The sequence below is a fragment of the Bombus huntii genome, unplaced genomic scaffold (genome assembly GCF_024542735.1).
Source record: "Bombus huntii isolate Logan2020A unplaced genomic scaffold, iyBomHunt1.1 ctg00000061.1, whole genome shotgun sequence".
Lineage (NCBI taxonomy): Eukaryota > Metazoa > Arthropoda > Insecta > Hymenoptera > Apidae > Bombus > Bombus huntii.
In genome coordinates this window covers 462,617-488,892 of record NW_026099322.1, presented here as the reverse complement: position 1 = coordinate 488,892, position 26,276 = coordinate 462,617, and the positions used below count along the sequence as shown (strand labels likewise).

Sequence of the window (26,276 nt, the reverse complement as noted above, 5' to 3'; positions counted from 1 at the left end):
ACGAAGCGTGCGAGCTGGAGAGGAAACCTGTGACCGTCGGTGCAAGCGGTAAGCATACAAAATGGTTGTCGAGCAGGAATAATCGGCTGGAGAGCCAACCTGCTGGGACCGAGCTATATGGTGGCAGGTATCGCGTGGCGCCAGCTAAGCGAGCTGCCGCCCGAAAGGGTAGGTTTAACTTGTCCAATGATCCGCAAGGAGAGGGCAAGTCGCGCGCCGACCATCTATGCGCGCCATTCCCAAGTCGAACGCGAACATCTAAATGCGAAGCCAGTATGCGTTTTTACTGCAGGTATGGCGCGGTCGACCAAAAGGTCGGGCCCTCAAACGCACACATTACTTGTACAATTTGAGTGCTGCAGATACGGAAAAGCAATTTATAATTTATCGTAATTTATCGTAATGCGAATTTTGGCGCGTCGTCATAAATAGATTTTTATTTAAAACGAAATTGTTAAATATCCTTTTGTATCAATTCACATAACGTTAATAAATCAATATTAGACATATTACTCATAAATTGTACATATCTTTGTGCATATACGCATAGTTTTCGTGCATATATCAATATTTGTATATTTTATGTGTATAACTTTCATATGCTTTTCGCAAATTTTACATTCATAAACATCTGCAATCTACACGTTACGTTTTTCGTTGTATTTACAAGTACGGACATTAGATATTCTATTACATTCTTTTATTATAATCTTTTGATATATTTATAGTTGTTTAATTATTAGGTCATCCCATAAGTTCGTGCCGTTTTTCGAGAGGTTATATATGTTAAGATCGTTTACATACCTTTCAGTTTCATGAAAAAATGTAATCCCCCTCTCGTTGTACAACTTCTTCCCATTTTTCTGGTAGGTTCCGTCTGGATAAAAGTTCTCTTGTTTTTCTTTAAAATAATTTTCTATGCTATTTTTGAGAGTGTCAATATTTTCCAATTTTTTAGCTACTAAAAAGTGTTGTAATGCTCTGAACAGGTGGTAATCAGATGAGGCAAAGTCTGGGGAATATGGAGGATGTGGTAAAATTTTTCAATTAAATTCAGACAATTTTTTTGTAACGCTTTTCGCGACATGCTGTTTAGCATTGTCGTGATGGAAGATAACGTTGTTCCTATTCACTAAACCTGGCCGTTTTTCAGCTAGTGCTTCCCTTAATTTTTCCAACTGAGCGCAATATTTGTCTGAATTAATGGTATCACCACTAGATAAAAGTTCAAAATAGAGTATTCCTTTATAATCCCACCATACACACAAAAGAACTTTACGTGGATGTAACCCTGGTTTTGCACAGCGTTCAGGTGGCTGATTTCGTTGGGATCAGCTACGTTTCCGTTCAGGGTTTTCGAAAAGTATCCACTTTTCATCACCAGTTACCAGGGGCGTTTAAGGAATGGTTCACGTTTATTACGTGCAATTAATGACATGCACGCTGTCATTCGTTCAAGACGGTTCCGTTCCGTAAGTTCATGGGGCACCCAAACGTTCAACTTTGACACCATCCCCATTTTTTTTAAACACCTATGAATCGTTGTCTTAGGTATTTTCAGGACATTTGACATCTCTTGAACTGTCAAACTTGGTGATTTTTCAACAAGATCCCGAATTTTATCTCCGTCTGTCTGAGGAGGACGCCCGGAGCGTACCTCCTCTTCTAAACAGAAATTCCCAGCTCTAAAACGTTGGAACCACTTCCTACAGGTGCGAGATGAAAGCGCATTTTCTCCGTAAACAGCACATATGTTTTTCCTGGCAATTGTTACCGAACTTTCTTTCCGAAATTCATATAACATGAGATGTCGAAAATGGATACGCATTTCACTCGTGATTTTTTACTGTTAGAAGTCACTGTGTTCACTATATTACGATCTTATGCCCACGAAGATCTACTCTAGCCTGTTCTCGATCAGCTAAGCTCAAGTGCATTGGTCCCTTATCGCCGTATGTTTAGAAATCGACACATGAAATATATACACAAAAGTGTATAAATATATACACAAAAACTTATGGGATCACCTAATATGTAAACGATTTTGAACTATTTAATTTAATAAAGACCTTAGATCGACGGATTTTAATTGCTGTCACATAATCGTTAATTCATTACTTTTCCTCCAACTGTCACGAATTTTCACAAAGTGTGTATTTCGGATCGTTAATCTCATACGGATGTAAACATCATTTTCTTAATAATCTTGGTCAATCATGTATCACATTTTCTATAAAATCTATAAGATCAGCAAGTGCTCTAATACTTGTGAATAATCATATATCTTAATTCGTGCCTTTTGTATTAATACGGAAGCTTCATGCGAGAAAGAATTTTCGATATAAATGTTCTCAATGTTGTAAATCGAGTTCTGCCAGAGCAACCGAGCTAAACGGACGTGTAAAACAGTGCTTCAGAAAAAGTGCGGCAAGTGGGGAAGAGAAAGTTACGACAACGCCCATAGCTAAATGGTGGAAACTCGTGTCTTCTACTAAGAAGACTACAAGCAAAACTAAAATGAAAAAGCACATCCCACCGATAAAAATAATTAACAAAGACGAACAATACTACATAAATAAAACAACAAACATATCAAAACCAAGCCAACCAATAAACGAAGAACAGGAATGCTCAGCTACAAACGAAGTTGATATGAAAACAATACCAAACAATGAAGAGAATATTACCAATAACGAATTAACCCAACAGGATGAAAGCTGGAAGGTGGCAAGTTATAACAAGAAACGAAAAATAACAGGAAATTCAGATACAGAAAAGCAGCGATGGCTGCAAGAATTACCATTAAGAAACTCCTTCAGCTCACTTACGGAAGAAATAGACGACCCAACAACCAAAAACACAACTAAATCAACGCAAACTACAAAACCACCACCAATATTTGTCGACGCCCAGATAATAGACCCGCTTATTGATCGACTAAACGATATAGTTGGGAAGGAAAACTACACAATAAAACAAACAAAATTAGAACAAGTAAAAATTCAAATAAACACCCCAGAAAATTATAGGAAAGTGATAAAGGAATTAAAAGAAAAAACGCTGTGTACCACACATACCAGCTGAAAACGGAAAGGAGCTACGAAATAGTTATAAGAGGACTACATTCAAAAACTAACACAAAAAAAATTAAGTGACGAATTAGCAAAAATTGGTCACCAAACAAGAGCAATAAACAATATGACAAGATACGATACGAAGCATTTAACAACACACTGTCCATACGTAGGGAAAATAAATGAAGTAAATGTTAAGGAAATTCGAGGATTTGGAAATACAAATTATTGACTATATTTCCCACACAACAGTTATACATCTATATTACTCTCTGAAAACGTCTTGCACGCACGCTGGTCGCCAACCGACTATCCTAGATTCTTCTAACATCTGGCAACAGTCTTTTGTCTCCACTAAGACCTTGACGCCCTCTAACCCTTACACACACACTCTCATGTACAGTGTAAATGTATCACTTCCCTAACACGCCTCCTTACATTTATACTGTACACTTAATTTTATTTACATACTTGTCGAATTAACAAAATATTTAACATTTATCGCTTTATTTACATTTCTCTTATTTTACATTCATCCATGACCTAAACCTTTCAAATTTCTCTCTACACAGTGCCTTCGTAAAAATATCCGCAGTGTTTTCTTCTGTACTTACTTTTATTATGTTTATCTTATTTTCCTTTACGTACTCGTGAACGTAGTGGTAATGAACTTCGATGTGTTTAGAATTTTTTGTAAAAGTTCCGTATTTTGCTATACTCATTACTCCAGAGTTATCCTCATAGATTTTTACAGGGTTATCGTCTACATTTACATCGAAGATTTTCATTAGTTCTCTGATAGTCATTACTTCGCTCACCGCTTCCGATAGAGCAACATACTCTGCATACGTCGAGGCTTTTGTCACACACCTTTGTTTTTTAGACTTCCATCCAATTACATTTCCATACCATCTAATTACATACCCAGAAGTCGATTTCCTATCTATATGATCTCCTGCCCAATCAGCGTCCACATAACAATCTATCGTTTCGCACTTTTCATTTCTTTTATAATGTAGCCCTAAATCTCTAGTCCGGTACAAATATTTCAATATTCGCAAGGCATATTTAAAATGTGTCTCGTTACAACAATCTTGAAATCTGCTCAGATAATTCACACTATAACTTATATCGGGTCTGGTATTTACACTAATATACAGCAATGCGCCAATTAAATTCTTGTATCCAATGTCCTCTCTATTTATCTCAGCTTTTTCAATTTTTAAGTTGGTCTCCATAGGTGTACAGTACAATTTGCTGTTATGTAATTTATATTTGTTTGCTAATGATTCTATGTATTTCTTTTGGCTTAATCTCATTTCATTTTTTAAATAATCATACTCTACATTTATTCCAAGATATTCTTTTACTTCACCTAAATCTTTCATTTCAAATTTATCAGTTAATAATTTTTTTTACACTTTGTATCTTCCCTTTGTTTTTACTACAAATCAACAAATCGTCTACGTATATTAACAAATAAACAACATTTTCTCCCTCTCCATAAGTATATAGGCACAGCTCTATATTGTTCTTTTTAAAACCTAATCTCGTCACATACTTATCAAAACACTCATACCAGTCCCTCGGACTTTCTTTTAACCCATAAAGCGCTTTCGATAATTTACAAACTCTATTCGTTCCGTCCGCATATCCCTTTGGTTGATTTACATATACCTCCGAGCTTACTTCACCATTTAAAAAGGCAGTTTCTACATCCATTTGCTCAATTATTAATCCATTTTGACAACAATATGATAGCAATATCTTAAAGGTCTGATTACTCGCCACTCGAGAATATATGTCATCGGCTACGTTTCTTTGTTGAAATCCCCTTACCACTAATCTAGCCTTATACCTGTCCTCTGATTTTTTTCGTGTAAACCCATTTTACATCTAATATTTCTTTGCCTTTTACCCTTTCTACCAATTTCCAAGTTTTATTCTTATAGAGACATTCTATTTCCTTATCCATAGCCTGTTTCCAAACTTCATTATTTTCGCAACCAATCGCCTCCTCAAATGTACGAGGGATATCTACTTTACAATAATTTGCATGAATCTCGCAAATATTTTCCTTTTCTGGATACCTTACTGGAGTTTTCTTAATACGTGTAGATCTCCTAGGAGTGTTTGAGCTTTCAATACTACTATTATTTTCATCTTTCCTACCTTCTAACTCTTCCATATCCATACCATCCAATGAATAGTTATCTTCGCTATCATTTCTATCTGCCTCTAATGAATTTTCCTCAAAACCGATACATTTAGTGTCTGTCTCTATGACCTCTACATGTCTAGCTATTGTTATGTTCCCACCTAATAAGACTCTGTATCCTACTTCACTATATCCTAATAGAATTCCCATATCTGCCTTCTTGTCCCATTTGGAAACTCTTTTTTGTTCTGGCCTTCTTACAAAAACTTTACTTCCATATAGATGTAGATTTTTAACACTTGGTTTTTTCCCGAAGAATATTTCAAAAGGTGTCTTTCTTTCTATAGTATTCGCTAATATTCGATTTTTCAAGTATGCCGCTGTACAAACTATTTCCGGCCAGTACCTTTTATGTACTTTCGCTTCCGCTAACAAGCAACGCGCCATGTCCATCACTGTTCTATTATACCTTTCCGCTGTCCCGTTTAATTCATGTACGTATGTTGAGCAATTATTTATTCTTATACCTTTATCCCTAGCAAATTTATAAATTCGATTATTTAAATATTCTTTACCATTATCGCATCTTAATATTTTTAACCTCTTGCCCGTTAAATTTTCGGCTTCATTTACGAACTGTACGAAAGAATCAAAGACCTCATCTTTTGATTTTATACAATAGATCCTAGCTATTTTACTATAATCATCGATAAATGAAATGAAATATTTTTCTCCATTGAATCCGGTAGTCTTAAAGGGACCACATACGTCCGTATGAATAATTTCCATTATTTCCCTAGTCTTAGTTCGATTATTTTTGAAAGGTAAGTTATGCATTTTGCTTTCTATACACACCCTACATTTCAAAAGTTCCTTTTCAAATTCATTCGGTATGCCAGTCACTAGTTGCTCTTTACCCAAAATCTCTAAATATTTAAAATTTACGTGTCCTAGCATCCTATGCCATCTTTCCTTTTTACTCATACCACTACGTTCGGCGCTGTTTACTAAGTGCGCCGTTGCTGTCCATATGCCTGCTCTTGAGTTTCCATGCTCGCCCGTGCCGGTTCTTGATTGACGATGAAAGTTTCTACGTCCTCTGCTCGTATTGCCTTTGTTCCCTCTTCCTCTGTTTCGACCACGTGTTGGCCCATGCCAATAGCCGTTACTGCTTCCCGCTTGGACGCCATTTTGACACTCTCTCGCAAAGTGTCCTAATCTTCCACATCTGAAGCATCCTTCCTTTTTTGCAGAAAAGGCGTTGGTTTGCCTTTCTCCTCGATTGGATTTATTTTTCTTCTCTGCTATCTCTATTTTATTTTTTACATACGCTACCGTTTGATCCTCTTCTTTCAATGCGTCTATTATGTCCGCTATGTAGCTGTATTCTTCGGGTAACGTATTCAGCATGTAATTCAGCTTTTCCCTCTCACTTACTTGTGCGCCCGCACTTTTTAATTCATTGATTAATTTCTCAAAATCGTTAAAGAATGATGCTGAATCACTGTAGTTCTCCAGTTTTATGTTTTCCAATCTCCTTCTGCATACGATCTGCAGTGCCGTCGACTCTTTCAAGTACATTTCATCGAACCTTTTTATTATATCATACGCCGTTTTTCCTTCCCTAACATACTCCAATTGTCTGTTCGATATTGCACTATAAATTATATTAATCGCCTTCAAATCCTTTTTGTCCCAGTCTTCATCGTCTCTTTCGTTCTTCATTCTAGTTGTAGCAACCTCGCATTCCTTATATTTGAAAAACATCGTGATTCTTTGCTTCCACATTCCATAATCCTCACCATCGAATATAGGTATCATGATTTCCGATCTCTCCATTTTAATTGATTCTTCTTTTTTTCTTTTCTTACTCAAGCGTTCCTACGTGCTCGAAGTATATTTTTTCCTCTGAAAGTTTTTTTTTCCTTACTGAAAACTCACTCGCAAGATCGTAACCACGCACCAAATATCTTGCAAAACTAGTAACCACGCTCTGCTACCATGTTAAGGAAATTCGAGGATTTGGGAATACAAATTATTGACTATATTTCCCACGCAACAGTTATACATCTATATTACACTCTGAAGAACGTCTTGCACGCACGCTGGTCGCCAACCGACTATCCTAGATTCTTCTAACATCTGGCAACAGTCTTTTGTCTCCACTAAGACCTTGACGCCCTCTGGCCCTTACACACACACTCTCATGTACAGTGTAAATGTATCACTTCCCTAACACAATTATCCCGCGTTAGGTTCAATCAGGTTAGTCCCACGCGAAATTGATCCAACCATGCGAAAACGAGTGTATTCTGATTTCTGTCGCAGATACTTCTGGCTAGTGCACTTCTTTTACGCTTCTCATCGCGACTTCTGACGACTAACGAAGATGTTCGGCATTTTGACACTCTACATGAAGATGATGATAATTGCGGTCTGTGTACCGCCTACCCTTCCTTCTATTCTTCCGTTAAAGACTGGTAAGTTGATACTGATTAATTATGCGATCGAAATCCTATATAATGGCTACAAAAAATATTTGCATCATTATTCTCGTTTCCTAATGAATCGCTGTTTTAATCAAGTTTTATATTGCATCAAATTTCTGTAGTTACACGAAAGTACTAAATTATAGAAAACTTGATATACACGGATTTAATTAATTGATAAATTAGTCAATATATAGGCATTATTATTTCACGTGAAATTTTACAACGTCAAAAACCTAATATTCCTGTACGAGCAGTATTAATCACAAATTGTGAGAATGCCTACTGATAAGGAAGAAAGATAATATAGAAAACGCAGACTTGTGGAAAGAGAATCCCTGACATTAGACACGAATACGCGATTTCACGAAATATTTTATGGTATATCTAAGATAGAGAATATATATAGAGTACATATAAGTATATATAGGGTAAGAATATATATATAGAGTATATATAAGTACCAAAAATACATCCTAAGACGTGTATGCGATCTACGCTGTATGGGACGTGTTATAAATGGTTTCCGCCACTCAACCGCATTTGAATTTGTGAACACGATCGAACAATTGACACGAATTATTAATTCCCGTCTCTACTCTAGTAACGATTTGCTTTGGAACGAGGTCGAATCGTTCTGATTCCGCGCATGATTAACAAATAATTACAGAGGACATCAATTACTTGGATGGTCTTCCTGAAACTTGATCCAGTTTCGAGAAAATGAAAAATTCGTTTCTTCTCTTTACTTCCCTGTTCCTTCTTTCCTCCTTTTTCCCTTTTTACATCGCTTTGTTTTACATCGCAATTTACATTTATTTGTAAAGTTTGAATCTCCTCGATATTGAAGATGTTGAAGCTGCAAGTATGTATTTCATTTTAATCCATTCGAGACCGAGATTTAATTGTAAGACGATACCTAGGTGTCGGTACGATCTGAATGTTTAGTTGGAATGATTCTGTGTTTTACTCTCTCCAGGGTATCCTTTTCATACTTTGATTTTAAATCGATGACAATCTTATATAGTATGCCTCATTTTTTTTTTTTTTTTTTTTTTTTTTTGATATCGGTGACTGCCATATTCTCTTGAGTTTCCAAATCGTAAAGAATCTTTCCCCAGGGATTGGTCAACTGTGTATGCCCCCATGCGACGTAACTTGCTGAAGGAACACGAGCCGATGATATGCAGGCAACGTATAATTGATTATCATTCGCTCTGGAACGCTTAAGTAATGACCAGTGCAGTGGTCCAGTGGTCATATTGAATGCCGCTGGATATATCAGCATTTGGCAACCTAACCCAGAGAAGCAGGAAATATGAAGCCACCGAATACCAATTAACTTCGTAGTTGCACGGTTCACATTCCATCATTTCTGAATATGCGAGGACAGTCCTCTTATTGTGCTTTTAATTCTTTTATTTGTTTCATTTTCAGCAAATATACTGGTTTTTTAAATTAAGCTTCTTTTTATACAGAGTTACAGATTATATTAATTTTATATAGAATATATTTAAGAAAGATATTTAATTTTTTGCTAGTTAAGTATTGATCGATTAAGTTACTGTACCTTTGTTACGATAAATGCGTGCCATTTCCTCGAATCTAATATCATAGCAAATGCCAATACCTATTTTGCAGCCCTTCACGTCGAACGTCGTTAGGGAGTTACCAGGACTGAGTGAATCACTCTCTCGAAAAGTAATCTTATTAGGAATGTCGATGTCGAATAGATGTACCTAATAACATAAAAATGTAGTCGCTAATTCTATTGCTGCAACTTTTGTAATTTAATATCAAAGTTACCAACTCCTAAACTTTAATTATTTTTTATTTAATAACTGACAGCGTTTTTATCACTTTCTTTTATTAAAAAATCTTATCATTTAATAATGTTTAAAAAGGAGAAAAAATAAGTATAATAATATTTTAAGTATGTGAAAAATTTATATTACACATTACAACAAAAATGGGCGTTTCCCGTATCATAACGTATTTTATAAACCGTAAATTATAGAATTGGTTATAGTATACGTATGTACATATGTATATTCCTAAATTATTCCTAGATAGAGTCACTTTCTTCACCCCAATATTTTCAAATCCAAAGCCATAAAGGAATATATTACTTACCTTTCGGTGTTTTGCTATCAAAGTTCCATCGGGACCCCAAATAGTACAGGTATTGTACAATTTATCGCCCTCTATTTCAGGCATCGTACCACCAACTACATAGATGTTGTTTTCTTTAGCTGCGTTCGATGAAGCAACGCTCGTTTCACCATCAGGAATACTCTCGGCGTATTTTCGAAAGTACTCTGCATTGCAATATTTCAATTAATGAAAAATAACTGTCTTTTGTTCCAACCATAAATTAAATTGAAATGTTTGTCAGTTTTTTATTTTTTAAATTATTAAAATAACTAAGTTTTATATTTCGACTTAATTAAATATGCAATTACTTAGCTAATAGTATATATAATAAATTGTTTCTACAGGTTCAAAATGAAAAATGAATATTTAGAAATATTTAATTACGACAATGCTATTTGTGTTAGCATCAGTGGCTTGTTACTCAACGACTTTGCTAGTACTTTTTCAAACATAAAGTTAGTTTTCAATTAACACTTATACTAGAGGCGGAATTATAAATGCAAAATAATTGATAATACTAATTTATAAGTACCTAATTATTAGTATCTTAAAAAATATATTTATACAAAAATCACGATAATCATGAAAATGGGGAAATCCTATATTCTCGAATCAATTCACAATTTATTTTGTATATTAATTAGATTCCGCGCTCATCAGTACGTACTCACTGGCGACATCGAGAAAATGTATCGGCAATTCCTCGTACGACCAGAGGATCGGAAATATCAAAGGATATTATGGCGCAGCGTGAGTGGAGAAACAGAAACATATGAGCTTAACACCGTAATACTCTTATCATAGAAATAGAAGCAGTCCTCAATTCCCGCCCGCTAACTCCTATCTCCACCGATCCAAATGATCTCCTAGCCCTCACTCCCGGACATTTCCTCATTGGCGATTCATTAATGTGCTTACGTGATCGAGATTTCAGAGACATTCCATCGAACCGACTCTCCAAATGGCAGCATATCCAACAGCTTAAACAACATTTTTGGAACCGCTGGCATAAGGAGTATTTGAACGAGCTAACCAACCGCAATAAATGGAGCAAGGGTGGACACAGCATCCAAAAGGGCACAATCGTCATCCTCAGAGAGGACAACGTTCCCTCCATGCATTGGCCTCTGGGCCGAGTTATCAAGGTTCATCCAGGCGCCGATGGTGTCATCCGGACAGCTACAGTTCAGACGGCAAAGAGCATTTTGGATCGGGGCGTCAAAAGGCTTGTCCCACTGCCAATTCAACCCGATCTCGAGAAACCCGAACAACTAGCCACCGAGACGAAATAAGATGGGAACTTCAACCACACCTCCCTAGTTTGATCGGTACCCTCTCAACGGGGGGAGAATGTTACGCCATGCGGCTTACCATAGGTCATATTCTTAACTATCGATCGCGGCACTATAATGTCGCAGACGGATCGTCGCGTCTGCCCGGCAAACAAACATTGTAGTGGCAAGCGCATGGTTCATTAAGCAGGGCGACTTCCAGAAACGTCGACTCGTGGCCCGTATTTTACCTCGCAGTAAAAGAATGTGGCGTGATCCGAACGTAGTGGGGGTCACCTTCCAGAAAAAACGAAAAAAATCGAAAGGCGTTCAGAACTTTTCCAGAAGTCGAACCGTCAACACATGTGGTATGTCGCGCATTACTTATCAACCAAAACGCAGTTACATTTTTTTTGTTCCATTTATATCTTTCTAGTTAATAAGTTGTTGAAATAAACATTAATTTATTTGTGTTAATTCTGTGGAATTTCATTGAACTACCCTTATTATCATAATCGAAATAAGGGGATCGATCAGTTCGTGGCGTCGATTATTTAATCGTAACGGGAACTTACAACTCTCGTTGACGTGCTATCTCGCGATCGCGTCTCTCCGCGAACGGTCGAAACAAAATGATTCACTAAAAACTGTCCTGAATTCCTAAGAATTTATTTACCGCAAAACTGACAAAGTGTTTATTTAAAAAATGAGGTTGAAGGTAGTCCTTTTCTTTCATTTCATTCATTTTCATTTTCTTTCTTAAGTATGGCTAACACAATATCTAATCAATTAAAATTTTATATTTTCACGTGAAAAGTTTCTTTAGATAATTATTATCAACATGATGACTAACTCTTACGGATTAATACGTGTCTGTAGGGCAATCCGGTGGACTTGATCGGCTTTTTACTTCGAAAGTTGAGTAATCGGTGTCGCTTTCTTACGCATCTTTGAACTGTATAAATGTTTTAAAATTGTTTGATCCAGAATGTACCACACCGGACAATCAAGAAGGCAGGTGCCTTGACTACAGAAAATGTAAACCTCTGCAAGAAATATGGCAGATACAGTACCGTACAGCCACCGATTTTTATAGACGATCAGTGTGCAGATACCAGGGCAATGTTACGATCGTTTGCTGTCCGAACGATCCAAACAAAGAGAAGAGAGAAATTTTAATAAAAACTGTGTATAAGTATAAGGCTTTGCGACCACCATACTGTGGTTTTAGCAACGTCTCTCATACCAGGGTGGTGGTCGATGGTAAACCAGCTGAACTTGGTACGTTTTATGTCTTTCTTTCCGATTAATAATAAGCCATTTACTGCAAAGAATGAACTTTAAAGGCATTAAACAGCACATCAATGTACATTTCAATTAGACTAAATAATAATGCTATGATTTTATCGGTAGTAACTTTACTTATTAACTTGAATTATTTCTTTCTTTTACTTCATGTTAGGAAGAGTATCTTTTTGCTCGAAATAAAAAATTGATATAGGAGTAATAATATGGATAGAGATCAAAAACTGTTAGGGCAGAAATTACACGTTTGAACTTTATAGTTCAGTATAGTTCAAATAGAAATTATATAGAATTATTTAATAATTTGTATTCCACTGGAATAAAAATTTAATTTCTGTCTTTATCAAATCTCTATTTCAGAGTATTTGTACGTATGTACTTATCGTCTGCTGTATGATCGAATATCGAATAGGTAATAATCGTTGTTACTCGTTATGTGAGAAAAAATTATGTATATTCACAACTATGACTATTGCATTTTAGGCGCTTGGCCATGGATCGTTGCATTAGGTTTTCGTAATCCCCGAAACCCAGACAAACCACTATGGAAGTGCGGAGGTTCCCTGATATCGGCTAGGCATGTTTTGACCGCAGCACATTGTGCACATATGGATGGAATAGAAAACATACACAATCATAATATTGCCATTCTTAGATTGGTGGAGGAGGTGCCATTTTCGAGTAAGTCCTCAAATATATATATATATATATATATGCTATTGAGTATTACTGAAGTATCATATCCTGAAATTTCTTACTGTACACATATATTGTGTCATAAAGCGTGTACAATTCTTTCTCATACTTTTGGTCATTCGTTTCCTGCATTTTCATTTATTTTTTTATTTTTCAGGGTACGTATATCCCATTTGTACGAAAGAGCTCCTGCGAAAGAGCAACTTCGTCGGCTATAACCCCCTTGTTGCTGGATGGGGAGCATTAAGATATAGTAAGTGATATCAATTTTATAATAAAATTAAACAGTTCCAGTCTTAAATATCTTTCTTATTTTCTTCGTAGGACGACCACGACGTAATGCATTAATGGAAGTACAAATGCCAGTGATTAAGAACGCCGAATGCAAAATAGCTTATTCCAAATTTCCTAATGCACCTGATGTCACTGATGGTATAATATGCGCCGAACGTGCTCAGGGTGGAAAGGATTCTTGTACGGTAATTAAGTTACAGAGTTACTACAAACTATACGGTATCTGAAGACACGTCAATTCGAATTAACATCAAATCGACGTCTTAAACATTAAAAATAATAGATAAACACAATTTAATAGTTTTGCCCACTTCTCACACCTCGTTATGGTATTTAATCTAATTTCCTCCTAATCTTAGTTTTGCTCAAAATACATATAACATGTACGTTATAAATTGGAGTATTTCAATACACAAATCAATAGAAGATTATTACTGTATATAAGTATAATTTCAATACAATTCGATCGATATATTTCAGTATCTTTGATTAAAAATTTAACGATCCTTTCAGGCTGACCGCGGCGGACCACTGCTGATACAACATGAATTAACCTCGTATTTAATAGGTATTGTGTCTTATGCTTATAAGTGCGGCACAGCTGGGTATCCCAGCGTTTACACTAGGGTCACATCGTACCTTGACTTCATTCTCCAAGCGATGCAATAATATGATATTACTGTTCCATAAATATCATTGTGTAAAAAACGTAAAGTTGGATTTTCTTATTGTGGAGATAAGAAACAGCTCAAATTTACATTGTTTTGTACGTTACAAATTATAGGCTTAAAATGTACGAAATGTAACTTTGAAACGACACTAATTTTTTACGCACGATAAACCTCCACGACTTAGGTATGTAAAGATGATAAACGTATATTAATTCTATTAATTTGGTAATAATAAACCAACTTTCTGAGAAGTTCTGTAAATTTCGTTTCTGTTGTATCAAGAGAATAATGGAATATTCCACTTAGATCGTATACTTCTTGTATGTACGTACAAAATTTTCCGGCTAATCTAAAACGCTTCATAAGATAGAGAGCTTCTGGAAATTCGGACACAGAGAGTGCATAAAATACACGATAAGTCTCGTGTCTTTCAAAATTACTTTTTATTCGCTAAAAACGTCCTGTGTACTCATGCAATCACATGCAACCTCGAAACTTCACTTATTTTTTATCACTTTCCAATTCAATACACAGTTTCTGCATTTTTGACTATATGTAAGAGAAATTTCTATTCAGCCAAAGGTGTACTTACAGATTATAGATTCCTATACGACTCTCAGTAAAAATTTATCCGCACTCCAGATAGTTAAAACTTCTGTCGACCGTATTGATCCATCTGCACTCTTCGTATGACGTCAATATCTGTTCAGTGCTGCTGCGCAGGTTTCTTTGTGTTACGTCAATTCGTTTGTGACCGTTGCGCGAGTAATGGCGCTTTGCAATGGTGATTTGCAGGAAAACAGTGCAGAATGCTGTGATTCGTTTCTTGTGGTCGGAGGTTATGTTTGATGCCTATATTTATCAAAGATTTAATGCACATTATGGAGAAAGTGTTTTGTCACGAAGTGTGTTTGAATGGGCACAAAAGTTCAAAGAAGATCGCACAAGTGTTATGAAAAAACAGGTGGACGCTCGTCCACATCCACGATGACAACATTGAACGTGCTCATGAACTTATGCTCTATGGAATAGACGAGTGACACTGGATAATGTGGCAAATCATTTGCAAATCAGCCACGGCTCTGCTTATGCAATAGTGCACGACAGATTTGGGTTTTAAAAAGTTTGTGCGAGATGGATGCCGAAAAAGCTGATGAAAAGGTGAAGACGACGATGCATTCGTGGTTCGCAGCTCAGCCCAAAACATTTTTTAATGAGAAAATACGAAGGTCCTTCGGCAAATGGACAAAGTGTATACAGAAATTGAGTGATTATGTCAAAAAATGATGTATGTCTTTTTTGACAATTGCTTAAAACAAATTCTACACCGACAGAGCGGGTAACTTTTTACTCACCCTCGTAAGACACTTAAATTTCCAATCTATTATGATGAATAAAAGAGCTTATACTATTGAATCTAATTGTATTTTGTTGCATGAGAGTACACGTGTATGTGATGTACATTACCTTTATATCCCCTTGAACGCTTCAATATTGCGCATATATACTATATTTTGTACAGCTTCTATAAAATTTCGTATGTTTGTTTAGGCTGTTAATCTAGAGGCTGGAGTACAAAGAAGTGGCACAATGATGTGGGCTGATGACATTTATAATTATCAAGGAATCACCCCTACATTCGCTCAGGTATATATCGTTGACTATAATGTATTTAACATATATGATTGTTAGAATATTAATAATTAATTTTTAATTCTATCAGAATTTTAATGAAACTGTCCCTTGGGAAGGAAGAACTGATACCTTGATATCACGGTTTGTACATCCTATATATACGACAAATTTTAGAACATTATATAACGAAGAACCAGATCGTCGTGGCCATGTGATGTGAATAAAAGGACTTGAATTTGATGATATTTTTATAATGTTAGATAACATAACTAAGTATCTTCACAGTAAGATAGGATGACATGGTTTACATGATCTTAATGTTGTTCACTTGAGTGATGATATTATAAGGAAAAGTGTAATATCACAGGTAGGATGATTCATAATTTAGAACTACTAACTCATGTATGTATTAAAAATTAAAGAAATATATTAAATTTTATAGGATATTTATGTTTAGTAACCAGTAATTCAGAGATTGGTATTCATGGTTACTATAACGAGGCTGTAGAAACGCACCCTTTCTTCTTTGCAAATGGTCCTGTATTTATGTCTAAGCCGAAACTGGAACCTCTGAATAATTTAGATTTATTCTTGTTATTTTCTAAAATACTTATCTACAGTATACCATAAGGAATGATACCGTATCGCACCTAATCAAGTGCCTTAAGAAACATCAACAGGATATCACAGTAATCCCGTATCGACTGATATGTAAGTAAAAGTTATGTGTCATTGTTATACACAGTTATGTGTTAGTGTTATACACAGTTATTTATCATTTTCTATTAATTCAGTTGTAGCCACTACAATATCTATGACACTGGTAGTAATTATGAGAACAATAATGATGTGTTCTATAAGAGGAAATGATGATTAGGAACAAAAACTTACAGGTAAGTCAAAGTATATGTTATTTGCCATTTGAAAAGAAAGTTACTAACTTGGAATTTTTTGATAAATAATAATTGTATCATACGTACTTTTGAATTCGTGCAAGAACATATGTAATTTTGAAGTAGTTATTATTAGGAAATTGTTAGACGCGAACAGTATGCGAAAAGTTAGTATGCAGTGTAATAATTATCAATCAAAACACAAGAATTAAATTCTTGAGGAAAAAATTTCCGGAATTTCTTATTTACATGATTATAAAGAAATCCATAATAAAAAGGAGCTGCTTTCTAATACTTCTCTTCCTTGTAATGCCTGCGTTAATAATAACGAGGTTCGACTTTTTGTTTTTAGAGGGATACTGGAAAATTTGAAAGTACAGTACCATTGGGAAGAAAATCACGATATTGAAAACGATATTTGCAAGTAAATTTCCAAAAAATCTGTTTTCAAATTTTCGCTTTCTATTTCACATTAAAAGAAAGGGAGGGCTGCCTTCTTTTTCTGCAAGACAAAACAAACATTCTGAATCTCGTATCAATGAATGATGTCAATAAGTTATTTTTCTTTTCAGATTGAACAATATTCCAGATTTATTCATAATTTCATACTACGCGAAGAATAGACTTTTCATAGGTATATAAAGGAAATATTAAGTATAGGAAAACTCTTTTTCGTTGTAGGTGACATATGCTTCACGGTTGAACACATGTATTTTTGAACACATATAAATGAAAAAGTACTCTTATGGAGAAAAAGAATTGATACCTTCGATTGACATTAGATAATGTATATAAACTTATGAACAATCACTATCAGTTTGTATCTTAGGTGCACACGCAGATTTGTTGGAGTTCTTATAAAATGTACTTCCTGTACGAACGTTTTATTCTTCCAAATTTTACGATACTATGTCTCATATAATAACTATATGGATTAAACGTAATATAAATGATCCGAAAATAGACTCGAACGACATTAATTGTCTTTCTATTTATACCAATATCGAAAATACAAGTAAAGCTGGAGCAATAGTATGCAAGAATGGACTATTTATTATTTTAAACCAAATCATAGCATATTCAGAATGCACAGTATTATCATGAAATGTAAATGAATCAGTTGTAAACGAACGATTTTACTGTAAAATCGTTGCCTCCTTTTTTTCATCTGAAATATAGCAGCAATGAGTACATTCTTTTAATATATAATAAAACGAGATATCTTTATAAAGTTACATATGTGTAATATCGTAGAATAGATTTGAATTAGAGATCGGTTGAAAATAGAAAAAACCGTGTACGTCGTCCTTCTGTGGTTCGTTTACATTTAAGAGCGCCTATGTGACTAAAGTCACCTAGTTCTTACAGAGATATGAGAAAAACAAGAAACAACGTTAGAGCAGAAAGACGGTTTCGTGTTTCAAGGGCGGACGACCGGGAGGTCAGAGTATGCGAGTCGAAAAGCGAGTGTGTTGCGAGAGTCAGAGCGAATTGAGTCGTTGAAGAGTAGAGTCGTTAGAGCTAATTGAGTCGTCGAAGAGTAGAGTCGTTAGAGTTTTCGAGTCGTTGAAGAGTAGAGTCGTGAGAATTGATAGAGTTGTTAGAGAGAGAGAGAGTGTGTGTGTTAGATTCGTTGTGACGAGAGTGGTCAAATAACTGTAAAGTTATTTGATATAGATACGAGTATTGCATTTAGTTTCCGTTAAATATCGTTCTCTGTCCAATTTATATTTGTATATTCAATTTAATATTAATAAATTGTAAGTAATCGAAAAAAAAATTTCTATCCTTATTTTCCGATATTACATGTGGGGGCTCGTCCGGGATCGAATAGGACAGAAAACGACACCTTTTAGCGGAGCTATTTGTGCGGGAGAAGAAAAAGAATAGAATAAAATGGCGAACGTTGAAGACCTCGAGAAGCTGAGGACGAAAGAGCTGAGAGCGCGTCTCGCTAGCTTGGGGTTGAAGGTAACAGGAAGAAAATCCGAATTACGCGCGCGGCTACAGGCGGCCCTAGAAGGAGATGATGTATCGTCGGAAGAAGAGAGCTCCGACGAAAGTAAAGGCGAGGACGACAAACAAGGCGCGCGAGAATACAGGAGAGGCACGCGAGCGGTGTATCAGGACCGCGATAAGTATCACCAGAAGGTATGCGTCGGTTCGATGTTGAGTCTTAAAGACGTAGAAGACTCATTAGAGAATTTCAGCGGGGATGATCTGCTGAATGTAAATCAGTGGGTGGAAGACTTCGAGGAAATGGCAGAAGTGTGTGGTTGGTCAGACGCCCACATGGTGACCTATGCTAAGAAATTACTCACAGGCTCCGCTCAGGCCTTCGTACGACAAGAGCGATGCGCGAAGTCCTGGGCAAAGCTAAAGAGAGCGTTGAGGAATGAATTTGAAAATGTAGTAAGTGCCCAGCAACATGAGGATGATCTTGAGCAACTGGTTGGATTTAAGAAGCAATTGGAGAAGAAATTAGCTGATGCTTACGAAGAGGTCGAGGAACAACGTCAGGTTGTTGGACAATGGAAACGACGCGTGCAAAGTCTGAATGGCGAGATGCACGACTTGAGACTACTGTTGGAAGAACAAACAGCTAGGAATAATCTTCTGGAAAAGAAACAGCGCAAATTTGATTCAGAAACTCAGAATCTAATGAACGATCTGCGGCAAGAGAAAGCGCAACGTAAAAGATTAGCTAGAGAAAAAGAAATCGCGATCGCGGAGAAGTTTACCATAGAACAGAACCTTAGTGACGCAAGATTGGAAATCGAATTGAAGGAAGAAAGATTGCGGACATTGGGCCAAGAGCTTGAGGAGTTAACATTTGGTAGCAAAACGGAGGAGGAAGTAGCACAGCTGAAGAACCAGTTAGAAGATGCAGAATGCGCTAGAGCAGTTGCAGTTAAAGCGAAACAGACACTGGAGCAAGAACTGAATGAGACGCAGGCTTCGTTGCAGGAAGCACTGCGGCAACGTTCCGAAGCAGAAGATCGTGTTAATGTAGCTAGTCGCGAACGAACTGAGCTACTGTCGCAATTGGAAGAAAATAAAGAAGAGTTGGCAGAAGTTTTGAAGAAGTATCGGGCGGCTGTACAGCAAGTGTCGGAGGAACGGAGAATAGTGACGAGATACGTGGTGATTGGTAAAGTGGACCACGAGATGGTGTCCTCGTCGGATTCTTGCGGCCAGCAGGAGGACTTAGCGAACATCACGAGGAGGAAGAATCTGGCTAAACAGCAACAGGATGTTGTTGATGATATTTGCGAATTTACTGAGAAGGATAGCGTTGCGGGTGTGAGGGTTGTTTCAAGTTTTCGGATAGACTCGAAGAGAGTCAATGCAAGGCGAACGAAAAGACAAGGGAAGTTGCACGTGCGGAATCCCTCCAATAATATCGATACGAAGATTCGATATACAGAGGATGTCGGTGACGAGGACGACGATGGGATTGTCGAGAACACGATGAACGTGAAGACCTTTGAAAAAGAAGAGATCATAGTCTCGGTAGATGGTAAGTTGTTAACGTCTTCCATGTACGAACCGAGCCTACGAAAACGTCACGGTGCTGCCACGACGATCGAAGCCCCTGATAAGAGTGAAATGGGTAAACAAACAGCGGAGAGGAAGATAGAGGAAGAGCGAAAGAGGAGCAGTAGCATCGAGGACGAACAGACCGTGGTGTTCCAAGAGGAACGAGATCAGTTGCGTGCAGACGCAAAGAGACGGATCGAGAAGATCCAAGCCCGAGACAAGTGGGCGTATAACAAGAGACGCAAGAAGGCGACAGCATACAGGACGCAGGGCGGTCCCCGACTAAAGCTGCATCCGAAGTTCCTTAACTAAAAGTAAAGGTCCCGCGAAATGACCGATACGTAGTGCAGCGAGAGCAGCACGATCACGGCAGCCGATCACATGAAGTGGTGGAATGTTAACGATAGTGATGTAAGTGCGAGCAGCGATGATGAGCACATCTGAGGGCAGATGTGATTGTCAGGAAAGGCCGAGTGTAATATCGTAGAATAGATTTGAATTAGAGATCGGTAGAAAATAGAAAAAACCGTGTACGTCGTCCTTCTGTGGTTCGTTTACATTTAAGAGCGCCTATGTGACTAAAGTCACCTAGTTCTTACAGAGATATGAGAAAAACAAGAAACAACGTTAGAGCAGAAAGACGGTTTCGTGTTTCAAGGGCGGACGACCGGGAGGTCAGAGTATGCGAGTCGAAAAGCGAGTGTGTTGCGAGAGTCAGAGCGAATTGAGTCGTTGAAGAGTAGAGTCGTTAGAGCTAATTGAGTCGTCGAAGAGTAGAGTCGTTAGAGTTTTCGAGTCGTTGAAGAGTAGAGTCGTGAGAATTGATAGAGTTGTTAGAGAGAGAGAGAGTGTGTGTGTTAGATTCGTTGTGACGAGAGTGGTCAAATAACTGTAAAGTTATTTGATATAGATACGAGTATTGCATTTAGTTTCCGTTAAATATCGTTCTCTGTCCAATTTATATTTGTATATTCAATTTAATATTAATAAATTGTAAGTAATCGAAAAAAAAATTTCTATCCTTATTTTCCGATATTACATATGTCATCACTGGTAACTGTTATCTCGTATGACACCAAATATACCGTTAGTATGGAATGATATTTTTATGAAGATATACTTTAATGATAGATTTTATGAATGAAACGTTATATAAGAAAAATTATCTCTTGTTATTCTATGAAGTGTAGTAGCTAATGAAGATTAATTTTACGAAGTATTAGAGCAAAAGAGAATTAAAAAATTAAAAAGATCTAAATAAGATTGTTCGTGTGGCTTAATTATCTCAATTCTGGTACACCACTTGTTACATTCTAACTAATTAGCGCTAAACAATAACTTGCAAATATTAAAGATATTAACACCTTAATATTAACACCTAAAGGTTTTCAGGAAATTTTATAATATTTGATTATTGTATATCTAGTCATTGATTGATAAAATTTCTTGTATAAGCATAGATCGAGGTTGACGTCATACGCAGATTGCATTACAGGTATCGTTTTAATTTATTTTATGGCTAGAATCGTTTGAATATTATACGAATAATTATTTCCATTCGAACGATTAATAAATCACGTACCTATAAAAGATATATTATGAAAAAGACGTGACGAAACAAAAAAATATTGGAAATTCCGTTGTCATTAGATCAATTATTTTTGCAATGATTTTTATTTCCATGTAATTACATATGAAATGGGTAATTCATTAACATCTCCTCGAATCGAATATAATTCGTTACACTTCACAACGATTCAAATAATGGACGGGAAATATATAATAACTTTCCTGTCCTTGCGTTAAAATAGTACTGTACAAATCAGATGATACAACCTAACCCCAACCTAACCCCAAAAAACCCAATTACATCCACATTGCATGACAGCACACTTGCAATGGATTTTTGTGATTTCAATGTCACAGACAATGACACAACTAATCAGAACACGTTCGAGGCTACAGACATTGAAATTACCGCGTGTTTAATACGTTTAAAGCATAAATCTAAATTTCACGCGATTATTTCTTTGTACATTGTGAAACTCTTAAATTATCTTAATCGAATAAATAATCCTAATGTAATAAAACATCTTGAAATAGACCTAGATATCTGAAACAGAAACTCGAAGGATAAAAAATCCTAAAAGGTACTAATCCTAAAATAACAAACTCCTAAATAATAAACAAGTGATAAAACCTGTTATAAATAATAAACCTTACCTGGAATAATCAAATCCTAACTAATCGAAAATAAAATAAGGCAAGCAATTCTTAATCTTTCAAGTAATTTATCCGAAAACACAGAAAGATAGAGAAATTAAAAAGACGCAGCACAAATTGCAGCACAATGAAAGTTTCAGAGCGATGAATACGATCGTATTAAACTAAATAATTTTCAAAAGTGAAATTACACTGAAACGTATATCGATGATATTTGTCATTTCTACGATCTGTTTCGCTTGATCGTGCTTCTTTTCTGATGTAAATTCAATTTATAATACGAACTAAGTTTCCTTTATTATTATTAGTCCTGCGTCTTTTTAATTCGTCACTTCTTTTATTTCAGAACAATGACGGGCTCCAAGATGCTGTTCGGATGTTTGGCGTTAATTGCTTTTCTGCATCCATTAGTTCACGTTTGTACTTCGAGTAGTACAGCTCAAGGTTTGTACTTCGAGTTGTCTTTTTCCATGCACTTCAAATTCCAATACGATCTGGTCACGTGGCCTTCGTACAATTTCGAAATTTTACCTGTTTGGTAATCGTCAATGAAAAAAGAAGTTATGCGTGACCTCAACACATTGAAACAATTTTTATGATTTTTTATTTGCCGGTTGGTCAGCAAGTTAATGGAAAAATTTCACTTAACTATTCGCGTTAATTTCTTCGGTTTAACTTTTGGGAAATGCTTCGTTAGCTTCGGGAATATTCCAACGATTCGTTTTACGTACAAAATAAGCATGATAAATATTACATCACGGTAATGTAATATCGGAATATATTAAAGGTGTAATTTTGTTCGATTAATTATAATTTATTAATAATGCATTGAAAATACAGATATTAGTTAGACAGAGAAACGATGTTTGATTAACAGGAAAACTAAATGCAACGCTCGTATTTACAACAAATAACTTGACAACTATTTGGTAACTCTCTCTCTCTCTCCCTCTCACTCTCTCTCTCTCACTAGCAACTCTAACACTCGACAACACTCGCAACTCAATTCTAACGATTCTATGCTTCGACGTCTCGATCAACTCCGATTCTCGCAACACGCACACTTTTCGATTCGCCTTGGATAGCGAAACCGTCCTTCTTCTAACGCGTTTTTAAAACGCGATGGCGCTATCACTTTCTAAAAGCGTCGTCTTTACATTTCCGATGGCCACGGGCACACCCGACTGCCAGATATACAATGTATTATAAGAGTATCATTACCATACTTTTCATGAAAAGAGCAATTTTTCTTGATAACTATACTCTGTAACATAGATTGAAGTCGCTGATTTGATTCCTCTGATATCGTTGTCTTATGAGAGTCTCGCCTGGTCTTGATTGGTTCTGTTGACTCTTATCGTTGTGAAAAATCGATTCGTTGTGTACCTTTTTTGTATAGAGAATTATTTTGTGGTAGAATATAATGTTGTAATATTTGTGGTCTTTACTTTACTAATTTTGTCACTGAGCCGCTCTTTGGTTCGTTGAGCGATTCATATTCCGCATATATTCCGTACTTGCTTCGCTTGGTACTTTTATAATTTTCGCAGTTACAATAAAAAATTTAATTCTTAACAGATTAAAGATTTAACCTCTTGCTTTATAGTGTACAATAATTTTTTTTTTTTTTTTTTGTATAGGTTATGTGATCCATAGTTTGAGTAAGTAGTACACATATATATATATATATATATATTTACCTGACAAGCTTTCATTTCAATCTATATTTAAGATTAATATTTTATCAGTTTCTGTTCGTAACAACATCGAAGTAGTCAATAAGTTTGAAGAGTATAATTAAGGAAGTTATGAAGCAAGAGGTTAAGAACAAATTCTGAAAGAGGTTATGTACAACTCAGTAGTACTGCTTTACATTACTTTGCGAATTACTTTTCAAGCATAAAAATAGTTTAACAGCCACTTATAGTTACTTCCTTACCATTACATTCATTAAGTTCGTTTGATTTTGTAAACAAAATAACCACTCTGACCAGTCTCTTATTTAAAATAGAATTATTTTGTCATATATCCAACAGTTTACTTTCTCTTCGTAAATATTATTAATAATTTTATCAATTTCGTATACTTCCATCCTTCGTATAAGTGACAATGAATCAGAAGAGTTTCATAGCAATATTGAACAACATACAGTCAACTACAACACCATTAGATACATCCACCATACAGTCAACTACAACACCATTAGATAACAGCAATACAATAGATTATAATTTTCTACGTGTCATTGATTCATCATCATCATTTTCCATTTTTTTAGCATATGTAAAAACGTATCTGACGTAATCTTACCTCGCTCTTTGAGTACAAAAATCCATTCAAATGAAACAAAGGGAAAAGAAATAAGAAAACAAACACTCACATACGAATCTTCATTACATAACTGTATGTACTCCTCGAGGTATAATTACTCAGACACGTTACAGCGTACCTTCTTCGTTCCCTGATGGCTGATGTTGATCGTTGACGTTTATAATGAAAGAATTTCGTCAACGGCGCCATTTGGATCCTTGTTGAAAAATTAAAATAGCCGCAACAGCACCATTAAGCTCATCACCCAGAGTAGCTCTTGTTGCTGAGTCGTGGAGGAATTATTATCATCAACGACATAAACTATAGACAGTTCCGGTCTTCAGGTGGTCCAGGCACTCGAACTCGCAACATCGCTCTCCAACACGGAATTTCTTGCATGTCTGTAGTAAAAAGAAATCGATCAATTGTACAGATCAATCGTCACTCGACTGCTCGAGAATTCAGATCATCCAGAGAATAGAATAGAGACGTGGAAAAATGTAGTGCGATCATCGCAGTGGGAGGAAATAGGGGGATAGGGACCAAATGAATGAACGAGATGTTAAGGACAACTGACGATAAGTTCTTCTTTTGTCGAGAATTGCATGTTTGTGAATGGTTTGTGGGTGGTTAGGTGGAGAGAATTGAAGAGTTTGGAGGTGACTGGAGGAGTGTTTTGGGCAAGGTAGATTGCAGAATGGTTGCGGTAGCATTGTGTTAATTATGGGTTTGTACATGTAATCTTTGTATGTATCACTACATACAACCTAACGTATATTTTTAATAATACATCAGAGTTTTAGTTATTTCATAGCTATGAATTTTATACTCTATAATCTTGACGTTTTATTTCACAGAAGCGTTTGAATATCCATAAAAATTAAATGAACCAATGTATTCATTATCTTATAGAGAAGATATATTATTTTTAATTATGTTCCAATTATTTATCATGATCCTGATTTCCTTATTCTGAAAATTTGAAAGGAAGTTTTGTAGTTTGATACTTTCAGCGACAAAGGGTCAATATTGCTTTAGTATATTTCGTCACATATACATGTATATCTATATGTCGGAGATGAAAGGACACCGGAACCTTTGGATAGCCCCGCAACATTGCAATCTAAAGTCTACTATAACTGTAACTAAACTATTGTAGTTATTCAATCCGATTGTAATTGTTCGAGATTAGTGACGGTGAGCTTTGGCTCGAGGTGACAGTCTGTCGCCCAACGTAGCCGCGGTCAAGGGATGAACGCTTTGCCTAACAACAGGTATCGAGTAATTCTATAGCTCTCCTTAAAAGAAATATTCGTGGCGACACGCGACAATAAACATTCCAACGGTTTCTGTCCCGTGGCTCGCCACACGCAGACCCTATTCTTCGAGTAAGATGATTGCCAGATGTCGATGCGTCTCCGCAGTACATGTTCGGCTAGCCCGAGGGCCCGTTATAAATCTTAAGGTTTAGTTAACTAAAGTCCTTCAAACAGACAAACAGTCTTTGTCCCAACTACGGGAAGATAGGGGAAACATATTTTTCAACGAGCGGCGTCTCCCACT

General features: G+C 36.1%; 2 protein-coding genes and 2 long non-coding RNA genes across 8 annotated transcripts in view; 2 read left to right on the top strand and 2 right to left on the bottom strand.

The window, feature by feature from the left end:
* The window catches only part of LOC126875985 (omega-amidase NIT2-like), a 41,353-nt gene extending 26,609 nt beyond the window's left edge, over positions 1–14,744 (bottom strand). For 2 of the 4 annotated variants that reach the window (XR_007693838.1, XR_007693837.1), the window contains exons 1-4: positions 14,705–14,744; positions 9,855–10,039; positions 9,292–9,460; positions 8,641–9,017 (exon numbers count right to left, since the gene is read on the bottom strand). Coding sequence is in view for 1 of the 4 variants with exons in the window: in XM_050638918.1 (XP_050494875.1) it covers positions 8,755–9,017; positions 9,292–9,460; positions 9,855–9,938 (516 nt within the window). In the remaining 3 variants the exon portion in view is untranslated. Of the gene's footprint in view, positions 1–8,488; positions 9,018–9,291; positions 9,461–9,854; positions 10,040–14,704 lie in introns of those variants that run through there. The other 2 variants (XR_007693836.1, XM_050638918.1) reach the window with 2 other exon arrangements.
* LOC126875967 (venom serine protease Bi-VSP-like) lies at positions 11,397–16,445 on the top strand. 2 transcript variants are annotated; one of them, XM_050638874.1, is made up of 8 exons: positions 11,782–11,864; positions 12,812–12,863; positions 12,935–13,132; positions 13,305–13,400; positions 13,472–13,626; positions 15,664–15,759; positions 15,836–16,114; positions 16,190–16,445. In XM_050638874.1, exons 1-7 carry the CDS (start codon positions 11,853–11,855, stop codon positions 15,965–15,967), a joined length of 741 nt encoding a protein of 246 aa, XP_050494831.1. In that variant the 5' UTR covers positions 11,782–11,852; the 3' UTR covers positions 15,968–16,114; positions 16,190–16,445. The 2 variants fall into 2 exon arrangements, with proteins under 2 accessions (XP_050494830.1, XP_050494831.1); XM_050638873.1 differs by lacking the exons at positions 11,782–11,864; positions 12,812–12,863 and adding an exon at positions 11,397–11,514.
* A 202-nt stretch (positions 16,446–16,647) lies between these two features.
* LOC126876012 (uncharacterized) lies at positions 16,648–17,831 on the top strand. Its single transcript, XR_007693870.1, has 2 exons — positions 16,648–17,064; positions 17,213–17,831. It is a non-coding gene; the product is annotated as an uncharacterized LOC126876012 (long non-coding RNA).
* Positions 17,832–23,924: 6,093 nt separating this feature from the next.
* On the bottom strand, positions 23,925–25,034 carry LOC126876003 (uncharacterized). The gene is made up of 2 exons (XR_007693860.1): positions 24,714–25,034; positions 23,925–24,594 (listed from the first exon to the last, which is right to left on the bottom strand). It is a non-coding gene; the product is annotated as an uncharacterized LOC126876003 (long non-coding RNA).
* Positions 25,035–26,276: the final 1,242 nt, after the last annotated feature.

Excerpts from the sequence above, each read along its gene's own strand:
- LOC126875967 (XM_050638873.1), top strand. The coding sequence starts at position 11,412 with ATGTGGCGTGATCCGAACGTAGTGGGGGTCACCTTCCAGAAAAAACGA. Across the intron at positions 11,515-12,934 it reads TCGAACCGTCAACACATGTG|GCGCTTGGCCATGGATCGTT; the intron begins GTATGTCGCGCA and ends ATTGCATTTTAG. Across the intron at positions 13,401-13,471 it reads ATGGGGAGCATTAAGATATA|GACGACCACGACGTAATGCA; the intron begins GTAAGTGATATC and ends TTTTCTTCGTAG.